General features: G+C 37.6%; 2 protein-coding genes across 3 annotated transcripts in view; both read right to left on the reverse strand.

Moving 5' to 3' along the window:
- Window positions 1–1,165: 1,165 nt before the first annotated feature.
- Window positions 1,166–5,075, reverse strand: msantd1 (Myb/SANT-like DNA-binding domain containing 1). Its single transcript, XM_056259263.1, has 3 exons — window positions 4,510–5,075; window positions 1,704–1,978; window positions 1,166–1,624 (listed from the first exon to the last, which is right to left on the reverse strand). The coding sequence occupies exons 1-3, from the start codon at window positions 4,768–4,770 to the stop codon at window positions 1,336–1,338; spliced, it is 825 nt and encodes a 274-aa protein (XP_056115238.1). The 5' UTR covers window positions 4,771–5,075; the 3' UTR covers window positions 1,166–1,335.
- Window positions 5,076–8,288: 3,213 nt separating this feature from the next.
- Window positions 8,289–22,053, reverse strand: part of dtx4a (deltex 4, E3 ubiquitin ligase a) — a 33,753-nt gene continuing 19,988 nt past the window's right edge. For both annotated transcript variants that reach the window (XM_056259261.1, XM_056259262.1), the window contains 6 exons: window positions 15,485–15,546; window positions 15,176–15,337; window positions 12,990–13,051; window positions 12,537–12,857; window positions 12,264–12,353; window positions 8,289–9,030 (listed from right to left, as the gene is read on the reverse strand). In XM_056259261.1, the coding sequence (XP_056115236.1) occupies window positions 8,803–9,030; window positions 12,264–12,353; window positions 12,537–12,857; window positions 12,990–13,051; window positions 15,176–15,337; window positions 15,485–15,546 (925 nt within the window). In that variant the 3' untranslated portion in view covers window positions 8,289–8,802. The remainder of the gene's footprint in view (window positions 9,031–12,263; window positions 12,354–12,536; window positions 12,858–12,989; window positions 13,052–15,175; window positions 15,338–15,484; window positions 15,547–22,053) is intronic.

Raw genomic sequence — 22,053 nt, forward strand, 5'->3', positions numbered from 1 at the left:
TGACACGTCACAAAACACCATAAATGTATTTGTCATTTTATGTGATTTGCATTTTTTATTTTATTTTTGTAGGCTATATTTTAACAGATCTAAACTAAACACGAGTGTCATGTTTTTGACCCACACGCATATAAACTGCTACCAAAACAAATGCATTCTGTAACATGTACTAATATGTTACATTTTGCTAAATTGTGCTAAGCTGTAAAAGTGTATGGTAACATCAATCTTTAATAGTACAAACTAAGCCTCCATTTTAAATCCTTGTCAACTTAATCCAGTTTCTATTATCACCAACCATTTTGGTGTTACGTGTCTACCATATTTGACATGGAGTTTACTTGAACACTGTGTCCTCTTATAGTATGCCTTAAAGGGATAGTTCACCCTAAAATGAAAATTAAGTCATCATTTACTCACCCTGGTGTTGTTATAATGCCGTATTCTACTTTTGTGGTCCATAAAAGAAAGATGGCATTAGAACAGGGTAAGTAATTTATGACTTCATTTTCATTTTAGGGTGAACTATTCCTTTAAAAGAGGTCTGAAATCCTTTAGATTGACATTACATTGTGTGTCATTTCTGGCTGATAGTAGCCTGGAATCTGAGACTCTCAGCAACTAACACAGCAATTTAGAAATCAAATGAACCAGATTTTAATAAACAACACATTTTAACACATACAGTGCTCAAACTGGGCTGGTACCAAAAATTCTATATTTTAATCTTTAGCTTACCTTCACTTGCCGGTACTTTGCCACTCAGAGTCAAAGCGTCAGTGTCTGGGTGATTATTGTAGAAATTTAAAATGTGATAATTATTTGCATATGCCACAGTGGCAGATCCCGGCATAGCCAATAGACAGCCGCCTATAGGGCGCTGAGGGGCACCGCCCACGCATGCAGCTTTCAGAGCTTTTCAGCTTTCTTCTCATTTTTTGTAGTTCATTTAAAGCAGTTACTATGTTTGATTGTTTGATTTCACCTAGGGCACCAAATAAGCCAGAACCGCTACTGCCAGCCGGTGCACAAGAGAGCACCTGCATACCTGTACCTGCATAACATAACAATCAACTTTAATCTTTTGAGGCATGAAGAAATACATTTTGAGTCAGATAGTGTGAATAAGGTGGGGATAAACAGTAATTTCTTCACAAATTTGCTTACATCTGTCCACATTTTTGAATAACATATTCATTGTAGAAGACTTAAAAGCGCTTAAACAGGTCTAAAATGTACCGCTAACTAGTTGGTTATAGTTTTTAAATTTAGCATAGCAACGCCTCCTCTGCGAAGACAAAAAAAAAAGGTCCTTATTCCGTATCTGAGGTCGTGTCACTCAGGCGTGGGTGTTCCTAAACTCTTTGAGACTGGTGGGTTGGGCCAGGAAGGGGCTGGCTGAGCAGGAATCATCTTCTCCAGGAGGTTCATCATTCGCTCCTGAAGCTGGAGGCTCTGCACCTGCAGGAAGTTTTGCTGATGCATAACGCGGCGAACTTCGTGACATGCCTCCTCAACGGCATGGCTTATCCTGCGTTGTTCCTGCAGCATTGCATCCATGACACGCAGCTTCTTTCGGCGCAGTGACACATTTGACAGCCTCCGCCTCTTACGTGGTTGTGACCTGAAGATGGACAGCCATGCAGTTATAGTTCCATGATTATGATTCTGAAATGAATCTGTGATCTGATCAAACATGTTACCTTGTTTCAAAAGAACTTCCAGAGTTGTCTGTTAGGACTTCATCCTCGTCGTTGATGTCTCTCTCCTCTGAGGATCCAGTGTACTCTGGTAGAAACCCACTTGGCGGAGCTGATGGGGGCACAGAAGGCTCGATTTGAGAGGTGGAGGGGCCAGACGTCGAGAGGCTCGGTGGGCTCATATGGGCATGCTCTGGTACCTTTGACAAGATCCTCTCAATGGATTTGTAGTACGGCCAATCAGGTATAGCATTGCTACCATTTGCTGTGTACTTCAGCTTCCTGTTAGAAAAGAATGTTAAACCATTGTTTTGCACAGTACTTAAAATCGAACAAAAGTTGCGATAGTCTTTTCTTCCCTATTGTGACATAGATATCCGAATGAAACGGCTTCTTGAACAGGAAAAAATGTATGACGGAACTTGATTTTGTCCATCGGGAATTTATTTGATGATTGAAAGGTTGTGGTTTGCTATTGCTTTGATCACATGTGAGTGGCTGTTCTGATCTCGCACTAGTAAACGCTATCAGAGAAGCGTTTATTAGGCTATAATAAATACTGCAATTGTCCATAAAAATAAATAATTGTTTATTTTGGTTTCATGGTGACTTTAAAGGCACAATATGTAGGATTTTTTTAATTAAATATCCAAAAACCACTAAAACAATGTTGTATATTTTGTTGACTTGTATACTTATATTATCCCAAATGTCTACAACAATGTTTAAATCTGGTTAAAAAATCAGCTTTTTTAACCAGTGTAACTTTCCGTGTCAGTATGTTGCCTGTCAATGACGTCATATCCGCCTTCCCCTCGATATCTGGTTTTACTTCCTTACAAACCATGGAAACATCAAAGACTTTAATATATTACAGGCGAGCAACTGTTTTGAGACCTTTATCGACAGAAAATTAATAATTGTTATAGCTCAAAACAGTTATTGTTTAAATCTCTTGTTTTCTTAATTTACTGCAAGTAACATGTTTGTATCATGCCTCTGAGACAACACTATTTTATCATGTGGGCGTGGCTAACATTTGTAGTAACAGTAATACAGCATTTCCTTCACCATACAATATATTTTAAAATGAATTGCATGCCATTTAGCTACATATTCTAATAGGCTATCGATCGAGCTTACTGCAGTGTGCAACAAGTGTCTCATAGCAGCTTGATTGACATGTAAAACAGCGCTGCGTTACCCACAATTTAAATGATTTTAATTTTATTGTATTCTACTGTATGAGTGGCTGTTTCATTAGAAGGAAATAAAATAATGTGAATTTCAGTGATCAAACGTAACAAAGTTCAGGGTAGAAAGAGGTGTTAAATGTAACTTTAATCATAAAATAAACATAACGAAAGCATATAAGCATAATAAAAACAGCAACGCTAAATGTCCCAGGCTCTCTGCCTCGCCCTGCTTCATACCACAGTAACGTTAATAAAACTTTAATGCATTAGCTCATCTATGAACATGATTTCTGCCTGAATCCCATCAGATTGTTTTGTGGAGGTGAAGACAACAACTCCCATGATTCACTCATTCTCCACACTCATTCACAGCATCATCAAGTTACGGCTTTGTTATTATTTTGAATAAGCGACCTCTATCTGCGAAACTTACATACTATGCCTTTAAGCTACTTCATATTGCAGATTGTATTGTATTAGCTTAAGAGAAAGAATCAGAAACGGTAAGTCAGTTATTACTACACTATTCTGGACTAAACTTGGATGTTTGGATAAAGATATAGGCAGATAGTGACTATTTAGATACATGATAGTGATTTTTGTTGGGAATTTGTGAAGCTATTGGTTAAACTTAACCATTTTAAAAGCTGTATTATGCAGTTTTAAAGACATAGTTGTTTAGTGTACTAAAATAGTTGAATTCTGTATAAAATGGCCAGTGTAATGAAGCTAAAAAAAACGGTCAAAAGTCATTACTATTCCTAACTTTTAATAAACTGAATAAAATATAAATTAACAGCGTCATATTTTACATCTCTCTAATCGAATTGAGCATGCAACATAAACCGCATATAAAAAAATATATATATATGTAGTAATCTGTAATGCTTTTATAATTGCGAAAATATTGTAGCCTATATTTGGCCAAATATCTGGCAGTGCACAACTGCACGCAAAATAATGTACCCACCACTACATTTGTGGGATGTGATGGCACAATAAAGTGATTTCGGTTTGATTCACATTGTTTTTTAATTGTCTCTAGACTGTTTGGTTCTACGTTCTTTGTTGCTATTTGAATTCAATATGTAGATCGTGACATGTCAAACTGGTGCGCTATTTTGTTTGTGTCCTCTAAATGCTTTCCCAATACTTATACATGGTTTCTAGAAACCGAAAGTACTTTGCTTGTGGCGTAATTTTCGTCATCACCACAGTCCTCTTCTGTTCGTTTGTAGCTTGATTTTTTTGGTCCGCGCAGAGACGAGTGATCGAACGCTAGGTAGTGCGCTGCGCATGCGTCGAACGCGTGCAACCATCCTCGCAGCAGTGGCGTTCGCTTTGAAAGACTTGCGAAGACTGAGCGAAACGGAGAAGTTTACCTGGACATTTATCTTATAGTCAATTAATTTTAAAATGTCTACAGCTTACTGAGTTGTAAGAGTAGACACTTGTGTAGTGATAAACAGATTATTGAAAATTATTTTTTAAAGTCTTTTTAGATAGATAGATAGATAGATAGATAGATAGATAGATAGATAGATAGATAGATAGATAGATAGATAGATAGATAGATAGATAGATAGATAGATACTTATAGATAGTGTATTTACTTGCCTGAATTGGAAAGTCATGTTGGTAATCTTCATCTTAATCTCCTCCCTGTGTCGCTGTTCGCCAGTTAATTCATAAAGTTGCTTAGCCATTGTCTCGTAGATCTTAGCATTGCGCTTAGCCTTCTTTAGCTCTGCCACATACTCTTCCCAAATGTACACAAGAGCTTTCATCTCGGAATCCGTCCAGTTACGAGCTCTCCTGTGCTTCTCGCTCGAGCCCGGCACAGTGTAACTAAAGCAGAGGTCCTCAGAGGCCATTTTATGAACAGATTAGATATCTTTCGTTCAGGTTTAGGATTTAAGCTTGGTTCTCTCTCAGTGCAGTCTGTTTTCCAGGCCTTACTTTGCTTTCTCAAGCATGTGCTTGTGTGTGCTAGAGACAGGCCTTTGCTGCCCTTCCCCCCATGCTTAGTTAAGAGGCCTCAAAATGGCACCTCGAGGGCTGGAGCAATCGCTTTAAAAGCTTTTAAAGAGGGAAGTTCGTCAGCATGATGTCAAGTTACCCTGGCAACAGTCTGCTAAGGCCCTCCTCTTCTAGCCAAACCCTTCCCCTTCTCCTCTACTCTTTTGTCTCTGTCACTGCAGCAAAAAGCTTTTAGCTGAAAGCCAACAAAAGTGGGTCGGGCAGGCAGAAAATCTGCATGTGAAATACGACTCCTCTGGGGACTGGAAAACGGCAGAGTGTGCTGTTGCCAAGGCAACCGCTCTATCCCCAGACCACTTAGTCCGAGCGTTTATGAGCTTAAAAGCTTTTAATAGAGAAGAAGCTCGACTAATGTTGCAGAGAAAGTGCATTTGCACCTAATATAATGCCTTTAAAACTACAGGATAATTGATGTATTGAAACAAAAATGATGTTGTTTACATGTCACACACGAAAGCAAGCGATCAGACTGATTTGGCTTTAAACTCAGTCGCAGGGCTCTAAAAAGGTTTTGGAAACATGCACATAAATATCGCATGCTTGTTACTGCATTAAACTAGTTTAGGTTAAAGTAATTACTCCTCTGGCCCTGTGCCCTTTTTTACCACAGTACATTTGCCCCCAAACACTTCCCCCTCTCCGACCTCATGAGTTTCAGATTATGTCCTCTATCACGGACAACAGGGGGTCTCGGACAGGACATTGGGGGTTGTGCTTTTGGGGGGAGGGGGGTATCTTGTGCATTCTTTGACAGATTACCAGCTGAGATGACACACGGTGCATGTGCTTCTTTATGGCTAACTCAGTGTTAACCGCATTATGTGCTTCGCCCATCTGTCTAGACGCATCACCTTCACATTCAACTTCACTCTGTTTTGAGACGTTCCTGACCGAGATGAGCACAGATCTACAATAAGGCCTAGGCAAGCTCGGCTTCATAATCATTCAGTGTTCTGAGCATAAGAAAATATGCAAGAAATGTAAGACTGTTCTGTGCAAGTAACTAGTAAGCGGGGTGGACGATAGTTGATATAATGTTGATATATTTGAACATTTGTATAGATGGGTAGAACGACAGACAAATAAATAGATAGATAGATAGATAGATAGATAGATAGATAGATAGATAGATAGATAGATAGATAGATAGATAGATAGATAGATAGATAGATAGATAGATAGAACGAGACATATGATAGATAAATACAGATAGACAGATGATAGATAGGTAGAATGACAGAATATATAGATAGACGATAGATAGAACGACAGACATGCATACAGATAGATTGATAGATAGAACAGACATACTGACAGATAGACAGACAGATAGATAGATAGATAGAACGACAGACATATATGATAGATAAATACAGATAGACATGATAGATAGGTAGAACGACAGAATATATAGATAGACGATAGATAGAACAGACAGACAGACAGATAGATAGATAGATAGATAGATAGATAGACAGACAGACAGACAGACAGACAGACAGACAGACAGACAGACAGACAGACAGACAGACAGATAGATAGATAGATAGATAGATAGATAGATAGATAGATAGATAGATAGATAGATAGATAGATAGATAGATAGATAGATATAGATCTGATCCAGCGTTATGTAACGTAGAACATTAAGAGCATTAATTATCAGTGGATCTTCTGCCTGGAGAGGAAATGACCTGGTCTTAGGAGGGACCAGATGGTCGGCTAATTTGTGTGATGTTCAAATTTTAATTCAGTGAGGGAGCAGCCCTTTTGCCATATTAATAGTTTCTCTAGTGCATATTTTGGGCCTTTTTGAGAATACTGGTGTAAAATGGCTGTCTACCAACAGTTTTGTCTAGTAGTAATACATGTTTTTTTGGACATTTCAAGAACTATGCAAAATAATTGTTTAATATTGTCCATATTAAATTGATATAATTGAAATGTGTTACATATATTGGTACTGGATCGGTCATAAGCCACAAGGTAATTGCAGCAGGAGTGTGGATCATGCCTGTTATTTTGATTTTGGTTTATAAAACCTTTAGTTAAACATCGCCCCCTGCTGAGTATGATATTTAGTGCCTGACTGACATTAGTAAACTATCCAAAAAGGGCCACATTTTGGTTGAGAAAACAAAACAAAAACTGCAGCCAGACTGACGGGAAAATAAATCCAAACCAGCATTTGCTTTTCTTGAGTACCTTTAATATTTATTCAGTATTCCAGCAGCTATTTAATATGCAAGAGTTGTTTTGTACATTTTATATTATACAGCAACATTAGTTCTCCTAGCTCCATTCTCTGTCTTCACAGTTTTCTGTCCTGGCAGCAATGCCATTTTCACTGTCTCCATAGCAACTATCATGAGGAACTTGGCTGGACAATAAATCAAATCATACAAGTGCAATAAAAGAAATTAAAAAAACTTCACAGTGGAAAAAAAAACCTATTAGCTTATAAGAAAAAAGTTAAAGTATATTATAAAAAAAAAAAAAAAATGATACAAGAAAAATAATTACTCATTTACTTCCACAACATGCTTTTGGATGCAGGGGAAAAAATAATTGTGTACATAAAACATACATACAGCACATCAACTATAAATGTAAGCTTACACATTTGCATGTACATACATGCAGACGTTTCGTCAACAGCTTTGTAAACAGGTCCACCATAGACCTACAGAGTACCGACCAGAAAGGCAACCGGAGACAGTTTGTCCACAGGATAGAACTTCAACAGATTTAACAGGGTAGGTTAGTTGCTCTTAGTAGCCATTTAAAAGGCCAACACCTTCAGCTTTGGAGAATCTAAATCTTATTGGTTCCTAAACCGATGATGTCACAATAAAACACCATAATTGAGCTTGGCTCAGTTTCACACAGTCCCTGTTCGGAACTCTCCGACAGTAAATTCAATCACAAAGAAACAAGTTAATATTTTCACTAAATTTGTGCGTCGTCCGTCCATTGGCCGCCAGTCTCAACGTTTCTTTAATACTGATTAACGAAGCAGTTTCAGTTGAATGTCTCTCTCTCTCTCTCTCTCTCTCTCTCTCTCTCTCTCTCTCTCTCCCTGTCCCTGGAAAGAGATTGGTTCCCATCCCAAAATGAATGACAATACAGGTTTCTCGTTTCGACAATATAAAATAATGTAAGAGATACAATAAAATAAGTACAAATATAAGTGGTTAATGTAAATACTGCAAACATCTCGAAAACTATGTTGTCAAATAAATACCATGGTAATTACTGGAATGTATATGCTAACAAGTGCCACTATGGGGCAGTAAACATTCACGTTTCGGCATCTAAAACTGCAACTGGAGCTTCAAAGTTGGCAACGAGTGGCATCGCCTCTGTGCCGAATGATACAACTACATGCACAGAAGTACCTTTGTTTTGCGTATCCTTCACAGAACTACAATACATTATATGGTGGAGCAGACACCGGGATCTATGTCTGCAGCCCACTAGCGACAAAATCGCACTGTACAAATCGAGTTTTTGTGGGGAGGACGTTAACGGGGTCCTTCGAGTTTTCGAAAAGATAACGGCTCCACCACAATAGCGCGCACAGTGCAATGTTGTTTGTTAACTACAGTTCTTGCAGCTGGCCGTCCCACTTCTGACAGGCTAGTACAGTTTCTTTAGCAGTAGGAGGGCTATTATTGTCACTGAAAAAAAAACGTAGAGCGATGATGACTTATAAACCTTTCAGAGTCCTTAAACTTCGTTTTGTTTTTCGTTTTTTCATTTCGAAAGTGTCTCAGGCATTCTGAGAAACAAGAGCTGGGAATTGAATTCAGATTTGGCAACACTAACACAAAAAACATCCAGTCTTTGTCGTCCGACTTGAATTTTCAGTCCCTCAGACACTCTTCCTCAGTGATGCCTTGCGCCCTCAGCTCCTCCAGGACGTTGTCAAGGTGGCCGGAGTCTGGGTAACCGTGGCCGGTCAGGTTGGAGCCGAACTCGGTCTTGTGATGCACCTCGTTCCAAATGACCGTATCCGTCTCTCCTGTAGTGCTGGATGTACCCACCGAAAAGATGAGCCGACGGTCCCAGGCAACCAGCAGCAGCTTCAGCACCTAAAAGAGCAGGGATTGATTATAATAAAAGCTGAAAAACCTTACATTTCAAGGTTGAATTGGAATATGTACATTAAAGAGGACCTATTATGCCCTTCTACAAAGTCTCAATTTTGTTTTTGGGCTCTACTAGAATAGGTTTTCATGCTTGAATGTTTAAAATACATTATTTTTCATATATTTGGGGCCTAAGCACCCTTTTATATGGTTGTATTTGAGGGACTCTGTAGCCCTTTTCACCTACAGTAACCAATTTTCATACACTTATAGATCTCATCGGGCCAAATAACTTTCGCACTCTTAAGTCATAGGCTTCGGCCAACAGGAAGTCGGCTATTATGGGTTGTTTGAAAAACACATGCTCTGGTATTTGATATACTCCTCCAAGGCGATTCATCTGATCGCCACCAGACTCAGTCAGCATGAAGCCAAGACATTAAGGATGCTAAATTGCAAGCACATTTTTTATATCACGAATGGTTTGGACGTGGCGAGGCAAGAAATGTATGGCGAAAAAAGGGAAACAGGAAGTGTGTTATAACTTCTGCATTCAATGACTGGTTTTGATGAATCTTCAGCTGCGTGTTCGTTGTAGGAGGCTGATCACATTGATGTGACTATTGTGAGTCAAACTCATAGCGCCACCAACTGGCAGCAGGAAGTGTGCCAAAAATGCATTGAAATTGCACTCTTTAACCCAATTTGCTTCAAACTTTGTCAAAATAATGTCAAAACACCACAGGTGTACACCTGTGAAAGGATTCTTGATATCTTGAATACTGTATTCATGGCGATGTGTCAAACTTTAATATTCTTTTTGGGTGTTTTTGAGACACTTAGCATGCTTTAAATTACATGAAACTTGACACACACATCAGTTGTTGGCCAATAGACACCGGCAAGAGCTTAGAAACGGGCGTATAAGCGGGGCTCAGTGGCGCCACCTTTTGACTAAAGTGGGGGGTTAGTTTTATCTATAGTCACCAAACTCGGTACATATATTGTTCTCATTGATCCGGACAACCTTCTAATTTACAGTCATTAGCTTCGACCAACAGGAAGTCAGCTATTTTTGTTTAAATGTGGATTTTTTCAATCAAGCACTGAATTTTTTAACTACTGCTCCAAAGGGCTTCATACAATTTATTAATTTTTACATTTTTTATAATTAATGCATTATGTGCAGGTTAAATATATGCAGATTTTGTGTTATCTGGTTGAAAGAAAGAAAGAAAATCAAATGTAATACATAGTACAACCACTTGATGGAGGCATAGGCCTATTTTTAATGGGGTTGAGAAAAGCCTTGTTGCTGAGAACAGTGTTTTCAGACATAATTAATTACTTTTATTAGCTATTGCATTTGTATATATATAGAGAGAGAAAGAGACACATAAAATACAACTTTCTGTCAATGACTGTTTAGATTTGACTTTTTTTTTTAAATGTTAAATTTTCTGGCTCAACTAACTGGTAAACAGCCTCCAACGTATTCTTTGATCTCACTCTACCTCTGTGTGTGTGAGTCTATTTTATACTCTCGATGGTTTAGATTTAAACCCTTTCATTGCTGTGTGATTCCCCCTGCATTGCAGGATAAAAAAAATCCCTAAGGATTTAGGACAGGGATCGGAAACGCTTGTCCTGGAGTGCCACTGTCCTGCAGAGTTTGGCTCCAACCCTGAAAAAAAAAAAACTCACCTGCCTGTAGCCTTAAGCCCTATTCAGACGGTAATTGTTTCTCATGGTAACGTAATGTATTTTCAACATTTACAGGGGCTAGTCTGTGATTTTATTGCCATCTGAATTCAGAATGTCAGTGTTTTGCTCCAACCACCCACATAAAAATCCCAACTTTTTTGCTTTTTGACAAACACCAAGGTCATGTGGTAATTGAAATTGCCTTCCGAATCCACATCTCTGAGTTTACAAGAAGAGATCACTTTAAAATTCACTGTTTAAATCCTTTTTGACCACTGCGGAGCACCGTACGATAACTGTTGCGCTTCACTGTAATTTGCATGCATTTTACAGATGTACACTTTTATTACTGAAATGCTGGAAAGTATTTAAAAAATGAAAAATTTCATCACCGCTCCACCCCAGCCGAGTGGGAACTGTGAAGAACAATAAGGAGAAAGAAAGCATGTAAACATTTGAAATGGGCTGTTATTGTGGAAGCAATACATGCAATACAATTTTAAAATATGTATATCTACAATTATATACAATAAAAATATAAACCAAGCAGCTTTGTTTACCTTGTGTAAATAAGAGGTTGCATTAACTTATTTTTGCTAATTTCCCATTTTTTCCCATTCTGCTAATTTCCATTTTAAAATGATAAGTCAGAAAACCATTTCAAATATAGCGTGTCTAGCGTTATATAATTGTAGTATTTTCTAGTATATAATATATATATAATTCTAGTATATAATTAAATAATAAATAGGACATTGTTGTCCTATTATTAAATTAAATGTGAATTTATTCTTATTATTCCAAGCATTTGACATTTTATTTACAGCAGACCATCATTCGACGAGTTCCCAGGTTCGTAGGATCACAGAACTCGCTCCTCCACGTGAATAAATCGCCATCCGAAAGCATGAGTTTTATCACTGAGGTGACATGCACATTCCACATTAGAAACAATTACCATTGGAATAGGGCTTTAGTAATCCTGAAGACATTGATTAGCATGTTCAGGTGTGTTTGATTAGGGTTGGAGCTAAACTCTTCAGGACAACGGCACTCCAGGACCGACCTTGCCTATCCCAGATTAGTTTTAATGACAAAATAAAAGCATATAAACAGTTTATTTGTAGTGCATTGATAACATTGTTTTATATAATTAGATTATTAATAAGGTTAATAAAAAATATATTTTTTAAAAACTTAAGATAAATACTTCAGGACTTGAAGCTGCAAATGAGAACTTCACATTCATTTGTAAGTGACCTATAACATCCTATGACATGAAATTCATTTGATCCAAATTGATCATTGATTCAAATTGAATTGAATTGAACTGTGGCTCACGGTCAAAGTGGCACCAGCTGCTGCAGTAAATGTGACTTTGTGCTTGGTAACTTTACAGACCTCTCATGCTTAAACATCAACATTACACTCACAAAAAAGTTGAAAATGTAAAAAAAAAAAGCATAATAGGTCCTCTTTAATTAATAGCAGTAGATGAATGAGATTGCGTTTGCGAATGTCTGGACACTCACCAGGCGGCCTTTCTCACTGTCAGGGAGGTAGCAGTGTCTTGGAAATCCACGAGCTGTGAAGGGCTTCCCAGGGTTGGGATGCTCTGGGCCCTAAAACAATCATAGACCGAGCCGTTTAGACCTACATTGTAGTTATATAACGTATGCATGCAGTTATATAACACTGCAGCAGTGCGATATACGATGTAGGTGGCACAAACGCCAATATGAATGGATGCTCTGGACACTGCAGGGGTTTTTTAACAAGCTCTGTTGTAAGTGAGTGACTCTTACCTGAATGCCAGGGGGTATGTTGTAGATAATCCGGATGGTTTTGCAGTCAGGGTGTCCAGGAAGGGAGTGAGGAATGACGTGGTATTCCATCTTGCCCGGTGGCTGGTTGCCGGTTTTAACACCGTAGATGGTTTTACAGGTGGGACACTGAAGGCTGCCGTCTTTGTTGCCGTTGTTGTACATGGCCACCAGGCACTGCAGGTGGTACTGATGTCCACACTGAGACAGACGACCAACAGACTCGGCCCGAGATATGCCACCGACACCTGGGCCTTTATAGCCAGATGGACCACAGAGAGACTCCATACAGATAGTGCAGTCCTAAGAAATATACAATTTGATAGAGAACAAGAAAACAATTAGTTTAATTCAGTTTAGTTAATCTAAAGAAAGATATCTAATGATATATATTATATCTTAATTATAATTCAAAATATCAATCATGTTTGTCACCTCCTCAGGTGGGTTGCGGACTTTCTGAAGATATCTTCTAACAACTTCTTCTGAAGTTCTACCTGCTCAAATGAAAGAAAAAGTAAGTTAAAACAAATGAGGATTTAGATAAATAATCTGTCACACATTTTATTATTATGTATTATATATTGTTTATACATGCACAGACTACTGGTCAAAAGTTTGGAATAATAGTTATTATAAAGTAGTGACTTATGCTCACCAAGGCTGCATTTATTTGATCAAAAATACAATAAAACCAGCAATATTGTGAAATATTATTACAATTTAAAATTACTGTTTTCTATTTTAATATATTTTGAAATGTAATGTATTCCTATGATGGCAAAAGCTGAATTTTTACAGTCTTTTACAGTGTCACATGATCCTTCAGAAATCATTCTAAAATGCCGATCTCTCTCTTTCTCTCTCTCTCGCTATATATAGATAAATATATATACATATATATTAGTGCTGTCACATCGATTATTTGCGATTAATCGCATTTAAACATAAAAGTTTGTAAATATATGTGAATGTGTATATGTATGTATATGTATATGAATGTATATATTTATATATACACACATAAATTACATACACACACATATATACATATATTAGCGCTGTCAAACCAATCGCGATTAATCACCACGAACAAAACTTTGTTTTTATATATATATACACACACACAAACTTTTATGTTCGATATGATTAATCGGTTTGACAGCACTAATATACTGTATATGTGTGTGTGTATTTATGTGTGTGTATATATATTAGAGGTGGGCATAGATTAATATTTTTAATCTAGATTAATCTAGATTAAAATGGCTCATTTGAATTCTCCCGAAGGCATTCAGAATATGTGTGCTACCCAAATAATGACTAAAAGTAAGTCTTTGAGAATAGTTTGCCTCGCGTAGGGATGTGCATTTCTGCCAAAAATGCCATTCGACAATCGAGGAGCAAAAGTCGAATATCGTAAAAAAAAACAAAAAAAAACCGCAATGACAGAAAGGGAGGCCAATTTCATCTTTAGCGATTTGTCATCAAACAAACTGTTTATTAATTGAACAAGTAACATGTTTCGTCCTTTTTTTAACATAGTAGGCTAATTGGAAGAAGAAAAAAAAAAAAATACGCACGACAGTCCGTTTTTGCATCGCCAATGCTCGTTAGATCAAAAAATAATGTCATCATATGTCATAAGAATTTTATGTGAACCTGCCTTGTTACTGCAATAGCCTCATTTTTAAACAAATTAGTTTCAATCAATGTAAACTATTCCTGTGATTATGCCACTGCGCAATACACGCGCAATACACACACAATGTATTACCTGAATGAAATGAAATCGAATGCATCGTCCTGTGGAATCATTCATTCACAGACAGCTTACGAAGATGTTCAACTAATAAAGATCTTCATCGCTGGCAAAAATATGATGCATTTGCAGATTTGCATTCACTAGACTAGACTGTAGATCGGCCACTTCATCCAACGCTCTTGATGCTCTTAAATCTTCCTGTTTCGACTCCGAGTGTGAATTGAAAGCGCTTCAGACGATTCAGTGCGCGAGGAACTGAACAGATCAACTGATTCGCGAACCGATTTAGACAGATCATCTGACAACTTCTTTGATGAAGTCTTTGAACAGAATCGACTCAAAAGAGTGATTTATTTGTAAATGAGCATCGCTCATGCCCATACAAAGGACACAGCGCGCTTGGAATAAACTCATTTAACAACGTATTGCATTAAAATAAAGTAAGGAAAGAGAGGAACGTCGCGCAACGTAACAAAGTAAAAGTACACCTTGTGTCCCTGACAGGAAAATACCCTACTGCGCGATCTGTGACATAGGCGCGGCGTCATACTACACATTAGAATTGCGCGAAAATATAACGATATTCGAAAAAGCTATTTATGACCCCAACCCAACTTTGATTAACGGCGATATTTTTTTTATCGCCCGATAAGAGTCTCACGTTAACGCAGCACGTTAACGCCGATAACGGCCCAGCACTAATATATATATATATATATATATATATATTTACAAACTTTTATGTTCAATGCAATAATTAGTTTGACAACACTAATATATATATATGTGTTTGTGTCATATATATATATATATATATATATATATATAGTATATATTATAATTTGCATAACCTAACCTTTGCGGGCCTGCTTCTTTGAGGTTTTCCGGCAGCAGTGGCCGAGGCCTGGCACAGGTTTGATGTCGCTCTTGCTGACAGGTGGGGGGTGGAGCACAAGTTTGGGCGGGCGGGTCAAGCAGACTGGGAGTCCAGCGGCGCTCATTAGGATCCCAGTGATACCTAACCAAAGAGAAGAGAGAATTACATCTGTTTTGTATTCATCTATTTTTAGGTTCATTGTCTTTTGTTGCAAAATTATTCCAAATATGTTACTATATTTAATCATCACAGTCACTATTTATAACTCATTTGCATATTGTTTCTCACCTGCCAAAGCTGGATGGACAGGACTGGATCCATTTAAGTTCTTCACTGGGACGGTGGGGACTCTATAAAGGTATAACAAAAGAAAATAAGACATGACACATGCTTCCACTACGCAACCAACCACTCACCAATCAGAAACACACACACACACACGCACCTCAATGGTCTTACCGATAATCATAATCTTGATCCGAACAGAAATAACCATGTAGTTGTCACAGCTACACCTGATAGCGTAACACCCCTATCCTGACCCGCAGACCTGCCGAGTCATGCTGGAGTGTGTAAACCAGGTCACACCTCCTGTCAAACCCACTGCTGCCACTAACTAAACTGGCAGTGGATCAGCAGACAACAGCAGTGTCCCGCACATCAAACCCTCGCGTGCCCTGATCACCTGTTGCCCGTATGTGACGATACATAGACCGCCAATGAGTACTTAGTCAAACATTTCCATGCCATCTCACCTCAACATTACAGAACATGAGTAAAACTATAAATCTTAACCAATAGTGAGATTTTGAATGAACAAAAACTACTATTGAACAAAGACTTTGGCATATAATTACCATTAAAGGCAACTAATGTAAAGTTGTTTTTATGTTAAACTTAAAAAATAAAACCAAATGGGAATAACCATTGATAAATGACAATGTATCTATTGTTTTTTTTTTTACAATAATGGTTTTTAACAACCTATAGGTTGCAGAAAAATAGTCTAGAGAACTATTAGCTTACCAACTATTGAACAAACAAGACACCTAGAACAACATGTTCAAAGATACTCACTGTTTGACCTTGATAACAGTCATGTCTCAACTATTCCGGTGATCTCCAAAGAAAAATTTGAGTCAAAAAGGAAAAAGCGAAAGTAATGTTTGGATTCTTCTTCCCTGCGTTCTGCACTCAAACTTCTTTGAATGTTTGGCAGTCTCTGTACTCAGTCAGATTGATTTGTTTCCCCCCCTCTAGAGAGCCTGGAATCAATGTAGTTTTGTTCACATATATCCCCCGTCTCTCTCTCTGAGTTGTTCTTCCTCTGGATGAGTTTGTCTTCCCTCACTCTGTCAGCTGTCGCTCTTATAGAGCTAATCCTCGAGAGTTTCCATCTGTTGACAAGCAGCTAGGAAAGAAGGTGATCCACGTCACAGAGACCGGGATTACCTCTCAACGTCACACACTGACACACCGCCATAAGGTTCCATCACACTGGCACATAGTGCAGGATAGTTGCTCACACACACACACACACACACACACACACACACACACACACATCCACATCATGTGTGTGTCCTGCACAAGTTCAAACATTTTGGTCATATATGGGCATGCCCAGCCAGTGACTATATTGACACAGAAACATGGATATATATGGATGAATCTCACAAAACCGGGATCATATCTCACCCCAAATTCAAAAGGAAAATAAAATCAGAAATTATATAATATAAAATATAATGTACTTAAAAATAAGCATAATTATATAAATTATATATAATATATTGTCATATATAGTATAGATATATATACAAACTATATATTATGCTTATTTTTAAGTACATGATATACATTTTTATATAATATTAATTATGATTAATTATATATATATATATTTTAGTGCTGATAAATCGATTAATCACGATTAATCGCATCTAACATAAAAGTTTGTTTAAATAATATGTGTATATATTATTATATTTATATATATTTTATATATGCGTGTGTGTGTGTGCGTGTCTGTGTATATACATACACACATATATGTATATATATATATATATATATATGGGGGAAAATGTGATGAAACTGTCCTAAAAATAATGTCACATTGAGAAAAATCTTACCTGTCCCAAAAATTGGCTTAATTTTATTCTAAAATGTGACCTGGACACAATGTTATGTTTTGTTTTTGTTTTTTTGTATGTTTTCTTGCAAGATTCGCTCATACAGTATATAAACACAAAGACCGCTGGTGTGTGCCATAGTACGGGATGTTTGGAAAACATTTATGATATATCATAAACTTTATGATGCTGATAACGGAACTAGGGTAAACAATGATGTCATAATCGTCATGAACCTGAATGGCCCGAAGAGTCCAGACTAAATGTGTAAACGTGTGTGACTCTACATGCTAGCAGAAGTGTTATTAAGAGTATACAAGCTGATCGTATGCACGTCACATCAAGTGCACGGAAACCTCGAGACACAGATCAGTGCGCAGATCAGCTGACGTGTTCACGGAAAGGTGTGAAGGTACATGGTGCCACCACCAAGATGAAGAATGAGTAGAGGAGGGAGAGCAGGGAGTTGACGTGCATGTGCTGGGTGGGGGTGAAAGAAGGCGACCGGAAAATCTTCAGTCACGTTTGCTGTTGGCTAATCTAGCGGTATTAGCACAAAACCCATATGGCTGTAGGCGTAAGCACAACTCGCCTGATCAAACCACAGCCAGATGTAGCCACTTACCGACAAACACGAAGAGAGCGATGAAACACGGAAGGGAACATGTGGAGAGGAGAATCTCTAACGTTAAGGGCTTGATGAAAAAAAACTCACTGACAAGACCGTTGAACTTGATCTGGTCACAATCCTTTTTAGTTTTTAGCTTGTTTGAAGGCGGCATTGTCGACTGAATCCCATTTGCCAGCCCGTTTGTTTCATAAAACACTCTGGCACCATTTTGGCACATTTTGAAAATGAAACCTGTAAAGCTCTTTTAATATTCTTACCATAAAACAATCCAACAGAGTTCAAACTAATTACACTGGCCTCACATGATTAACCGAGTCAGCAAAAAAAAATGAAAACAGTGATTCTGTGTCGGAAAAAGGCACATTTTGTGTAACTATAATTCAAGCCAGTATCATGACAGTAATGCTTAACTGTCCTACTAATGTGCTAAAAGAAAAGAGAGTGAATCCATTGCATGAATCTAACATCCATTGCAAGTGTAACTGGAAAAGATAAAGGAGGTTTAAAGGTCAAGGGTCATATTAGTGCGAGAGAGTGACGTCAGGCTCAATTACGTCCAGCTATAGGTGCTATATGGGATCCCTGCTTTCACTCGACGCCCACTACAGACACACAAACACACCTAAAAAAAAACTGAGCATGACTGAAGATGATTTAAAAACACTCACGGGGATAAACGTGGTCCCGCTAGCCTGTGGCAGATACACAATTGAAAATAAATTCAAATATAGAACAACTAATCATTTTCACCATCAACTAAACACCCGCAAAAACTGACTGAGAAAAATTAGCAAAAATGTTTTACCTTTAGGGGTACAACAGCATGTCACTGGGGCAGTTTCCTTAAATGTGCATCGTTGTACCTTATTTACCTCTGAAAAGTTCATAGTAGTACCTTAAAGAGATAGTTCACCCAAAAAAATGAAAATTCTGTCATCATTTACTCATCCTCAAGTTGTTCCTGTATGAGTTTTTTTCTTCTGTTGAACACAAAAAAAGATATGCTGGTAAGTATGTCGGTAACCAAACAGTTGACGGCACCCATCGACTTTTTCCCCCATACTATGGAAGTCAATGGGGACCAGAAACCATATTATTAAAAATGTTTTTTATGTTCAGCAAAAGACAGAAACTTATGCAGGTTTAGAACAACTTGAGGATGAGTAAATGATGACAGAATTTTCATTTTTGGGTGAACTCTCTCTTTAAGGTACTACTATGAACTTTTCAGAGGTACACTTTTTACACCTTTTTTTTCCCTGAGTGACAGACAAATACTTTCTTCCTGACTGGGCCAAGAGTTTGTGAGACCAATCCTGACTGTTAACAAGCAAATCCTGACTAGTGACAAACGAATAAACAGTTCATTTACTCAGACTTCTAACCTTTTTAATATTGACTTGGTGATAAAATGAAAAAGATATACACGATCTAAAATGAAGTCAAATCAAACTTTACACTTTTGTCTGAATTTTAAGGTCTATAATCTAGACATTTCTCAGACTCTCCAGACATAAAGGGAGCTCCCTCTAGTGGTTTAAATATGTATATATATATATATATATATATATATATATATATATATATATAGATATAGATATATATATAGATATAGATATATATAGATATATATAAACACTCGAGACTGTATTTGCATCTCTCTGTTAATTACCACAACATTAACAACTAAACAAGCTCTTTGTTTATTTTGCAACAACAGTAATGCACTTCCATAGAATATCTATGGGGAAATACATTTAGGTGGGTTTAGGACAAGTTTTTGTATCTTATGTATTATCCATTTATTCTTGTGCAATGTCTTATGCCGACACTTTGACTTGGGTGCATTGCTGTAAAGATGATTTTTGTCTGTTTGCAGGTGAAATAATATTCTGAGGTAATAAAAAGCAGCACGAATGCTATTTAGGACCTGGAACATATCGGTACAAAAAAAAAAGAAGTATTAAATCCTGTCTATTAGCACTCCTTGACAAATTATATGATACTGTAAATATACACACTGGGGTCCAAAGGTCTCAACACGGGTGAAAATGTTTCTACTTTGCAGTTAAAATTGTATTAAAAAACATTGTTCGCTACAATTTATAGTTTATTATTTTTTCCTCTCAATTATGTCATAATAACAATATGTTATATCGTTTAAACGATCTTCTCGTAACGATGAGATGTCATGGCGTTAAAACGATATATTTTCTCGGAATTACGACATACAGTATGTCATAAAAACAATGTTTTTACCATTATAATGTATCGCTAAAACAACATATTTTGTCCCTGACATGGCAACGTGGGAAATAGGTCTTTGTCAGAGTCCGCGTGTCGTCACATCCAGCTTCGATTTGTTGCGTAATCGAATTTCCTACAGAGGCTGGGTCTACAGAGGCTGTCGGGGAGATTATTAAACAGATAAACTCAGTCCGCTTTAACAGCATCATTATGCTTATAAATGTGCTACATTTATAAGCATAATGATAGTCAAACTGAAACTGAAAGAGTTGTCAGAACCTTAGTGGTGGTGACGTTGAACTTGTGGGACCGTGGTGTAACTTAGTTCGTTTATAGCCTACCTTTAGCTTTTTATATCTGGCGACTGCATTTAGGCTTCAAAATTCATAAAATCTGTGATAATTATCTTGATGGAAAAAAAACGTGCAAGTATCATAAGCTTTTGTTGATCACAGAGTAGGGCTGGGCGATATATCGATATAAAAAATATATCGATATATTTTTAAATGCGATATGGAATTAGACCATATCGCATATATTGATATAGTTCAAATATGCGCTGTGATCCTTGCTCCAAGCAAGCTGCTGACCCGGAGCTCTCTGCACTGCTCCCCGCGCGTGAAACTGCGAGCCATCGACAACCCGAAAAAGCTCCAGCGCCGAACCAAAGCTCACTGCAAACTTAATTTTCCGCAGCCACCTTGTGGAGCTTTGATTTTAAAAAAGGTACTCCCGTTGTTATAGAGTATTTATGTTTACATGTTATTGTTATTTGAACAGCTGAGCATTTAATTATGAACCAGGTGAAGAAACCTGTTTATTATTTATTCATTTGATTTTGCACCTGTTCACTGAAATAGCCGGTTTCAATAAAACTAGGCTACTTGTGACGCCATATTTGGCTTTGACTGAACATTTGCTCTCACTTTGCAGAAAAAATATCGGGATATATATCGTATATCGATATTCAACCTAAATATATCGGGATATGACTTTTGGTCCATATCGCCCAGCCCTATCACAGAGCTTGTTTTAGCGATAATCCAAAAGCCTATGGGAAAATCCTATTGGGCTTTTCTCGAGGGAACCAGTGTGATGCGAACTGCCGGTTGGCCTACAAAGTGACGTCATCCCTTCATCACTCTATAAACATAAGCATTGGGCACTGCCATTGTTGGAGAATTCTACTGTCCTATACATGTATCACAAAATGAAAGTAGGCCTGTTAGAAAATGGAAGGTGATGTGAGAAAAGACCAGGTGTTGGAAAACACCTAGAAACTCTGTATGTTTGCATGTATAGAAAAACAAGTCCAAAGATCATGTGAAGGTACAGCTGTTAAGGTTCTTAAAAACTGTGTATGTAATCATTTTTTTTTTTAAATATATGTGCTAAAGGTTGGCCACAGTTAAAGCTGAATCAGCAAATATGAAAACATAATTGTGGCGAAATAGTGGGGAGGAGCAAAGAGGAAAAGATAACAGAACGAGCACTAATTGGACAGGTAAAAGATAAGAAAATGTATAAGAACCGAGTATTGACCATTGTAAGATTCAGATGTCCAGATGGCTTCTCACTTTGTTGAACTGCTCAATAAAGTTATTTTCTTCTGAGACCCGAAACCTCGACTCTGAAAGATTTCTTCTGAGAACCTGACCAGACTTTGAAAATTGAGATCGCGACCAAGAATTGGCCACAACATAATTGGCGAGCGGCAGCCAGGAGCTTCGAGGAGGGGACAACTGTGGGTGGCGCCCTCTGCTGGAGATCCCACGAAACAAAACGGTCGACCAAAAAATTAAGGTAAGCAGTTTTTGCTTAATTTGTTTCGTGTGGTCTCTGAC

This window comes from Rhinichthys klamathensis, unplaced genomic scaffold, assembly GCF_029890125.1.
Source record: "Rhinichthys klamathensis goyatoka isolate OS25496 unplaced genomic scaffold, OSU_Roscu_1.1 h1tg000165l_1, whole genome shotgun sequence".
NCBI classification, from domain to species: domain Eukaryota; kingdom Metazoa; phylum Chordata; class Actinopteri; order Cypriniformes; family Leuciscidae; genus Rhinichthys; species Rhinichthys klamathensis.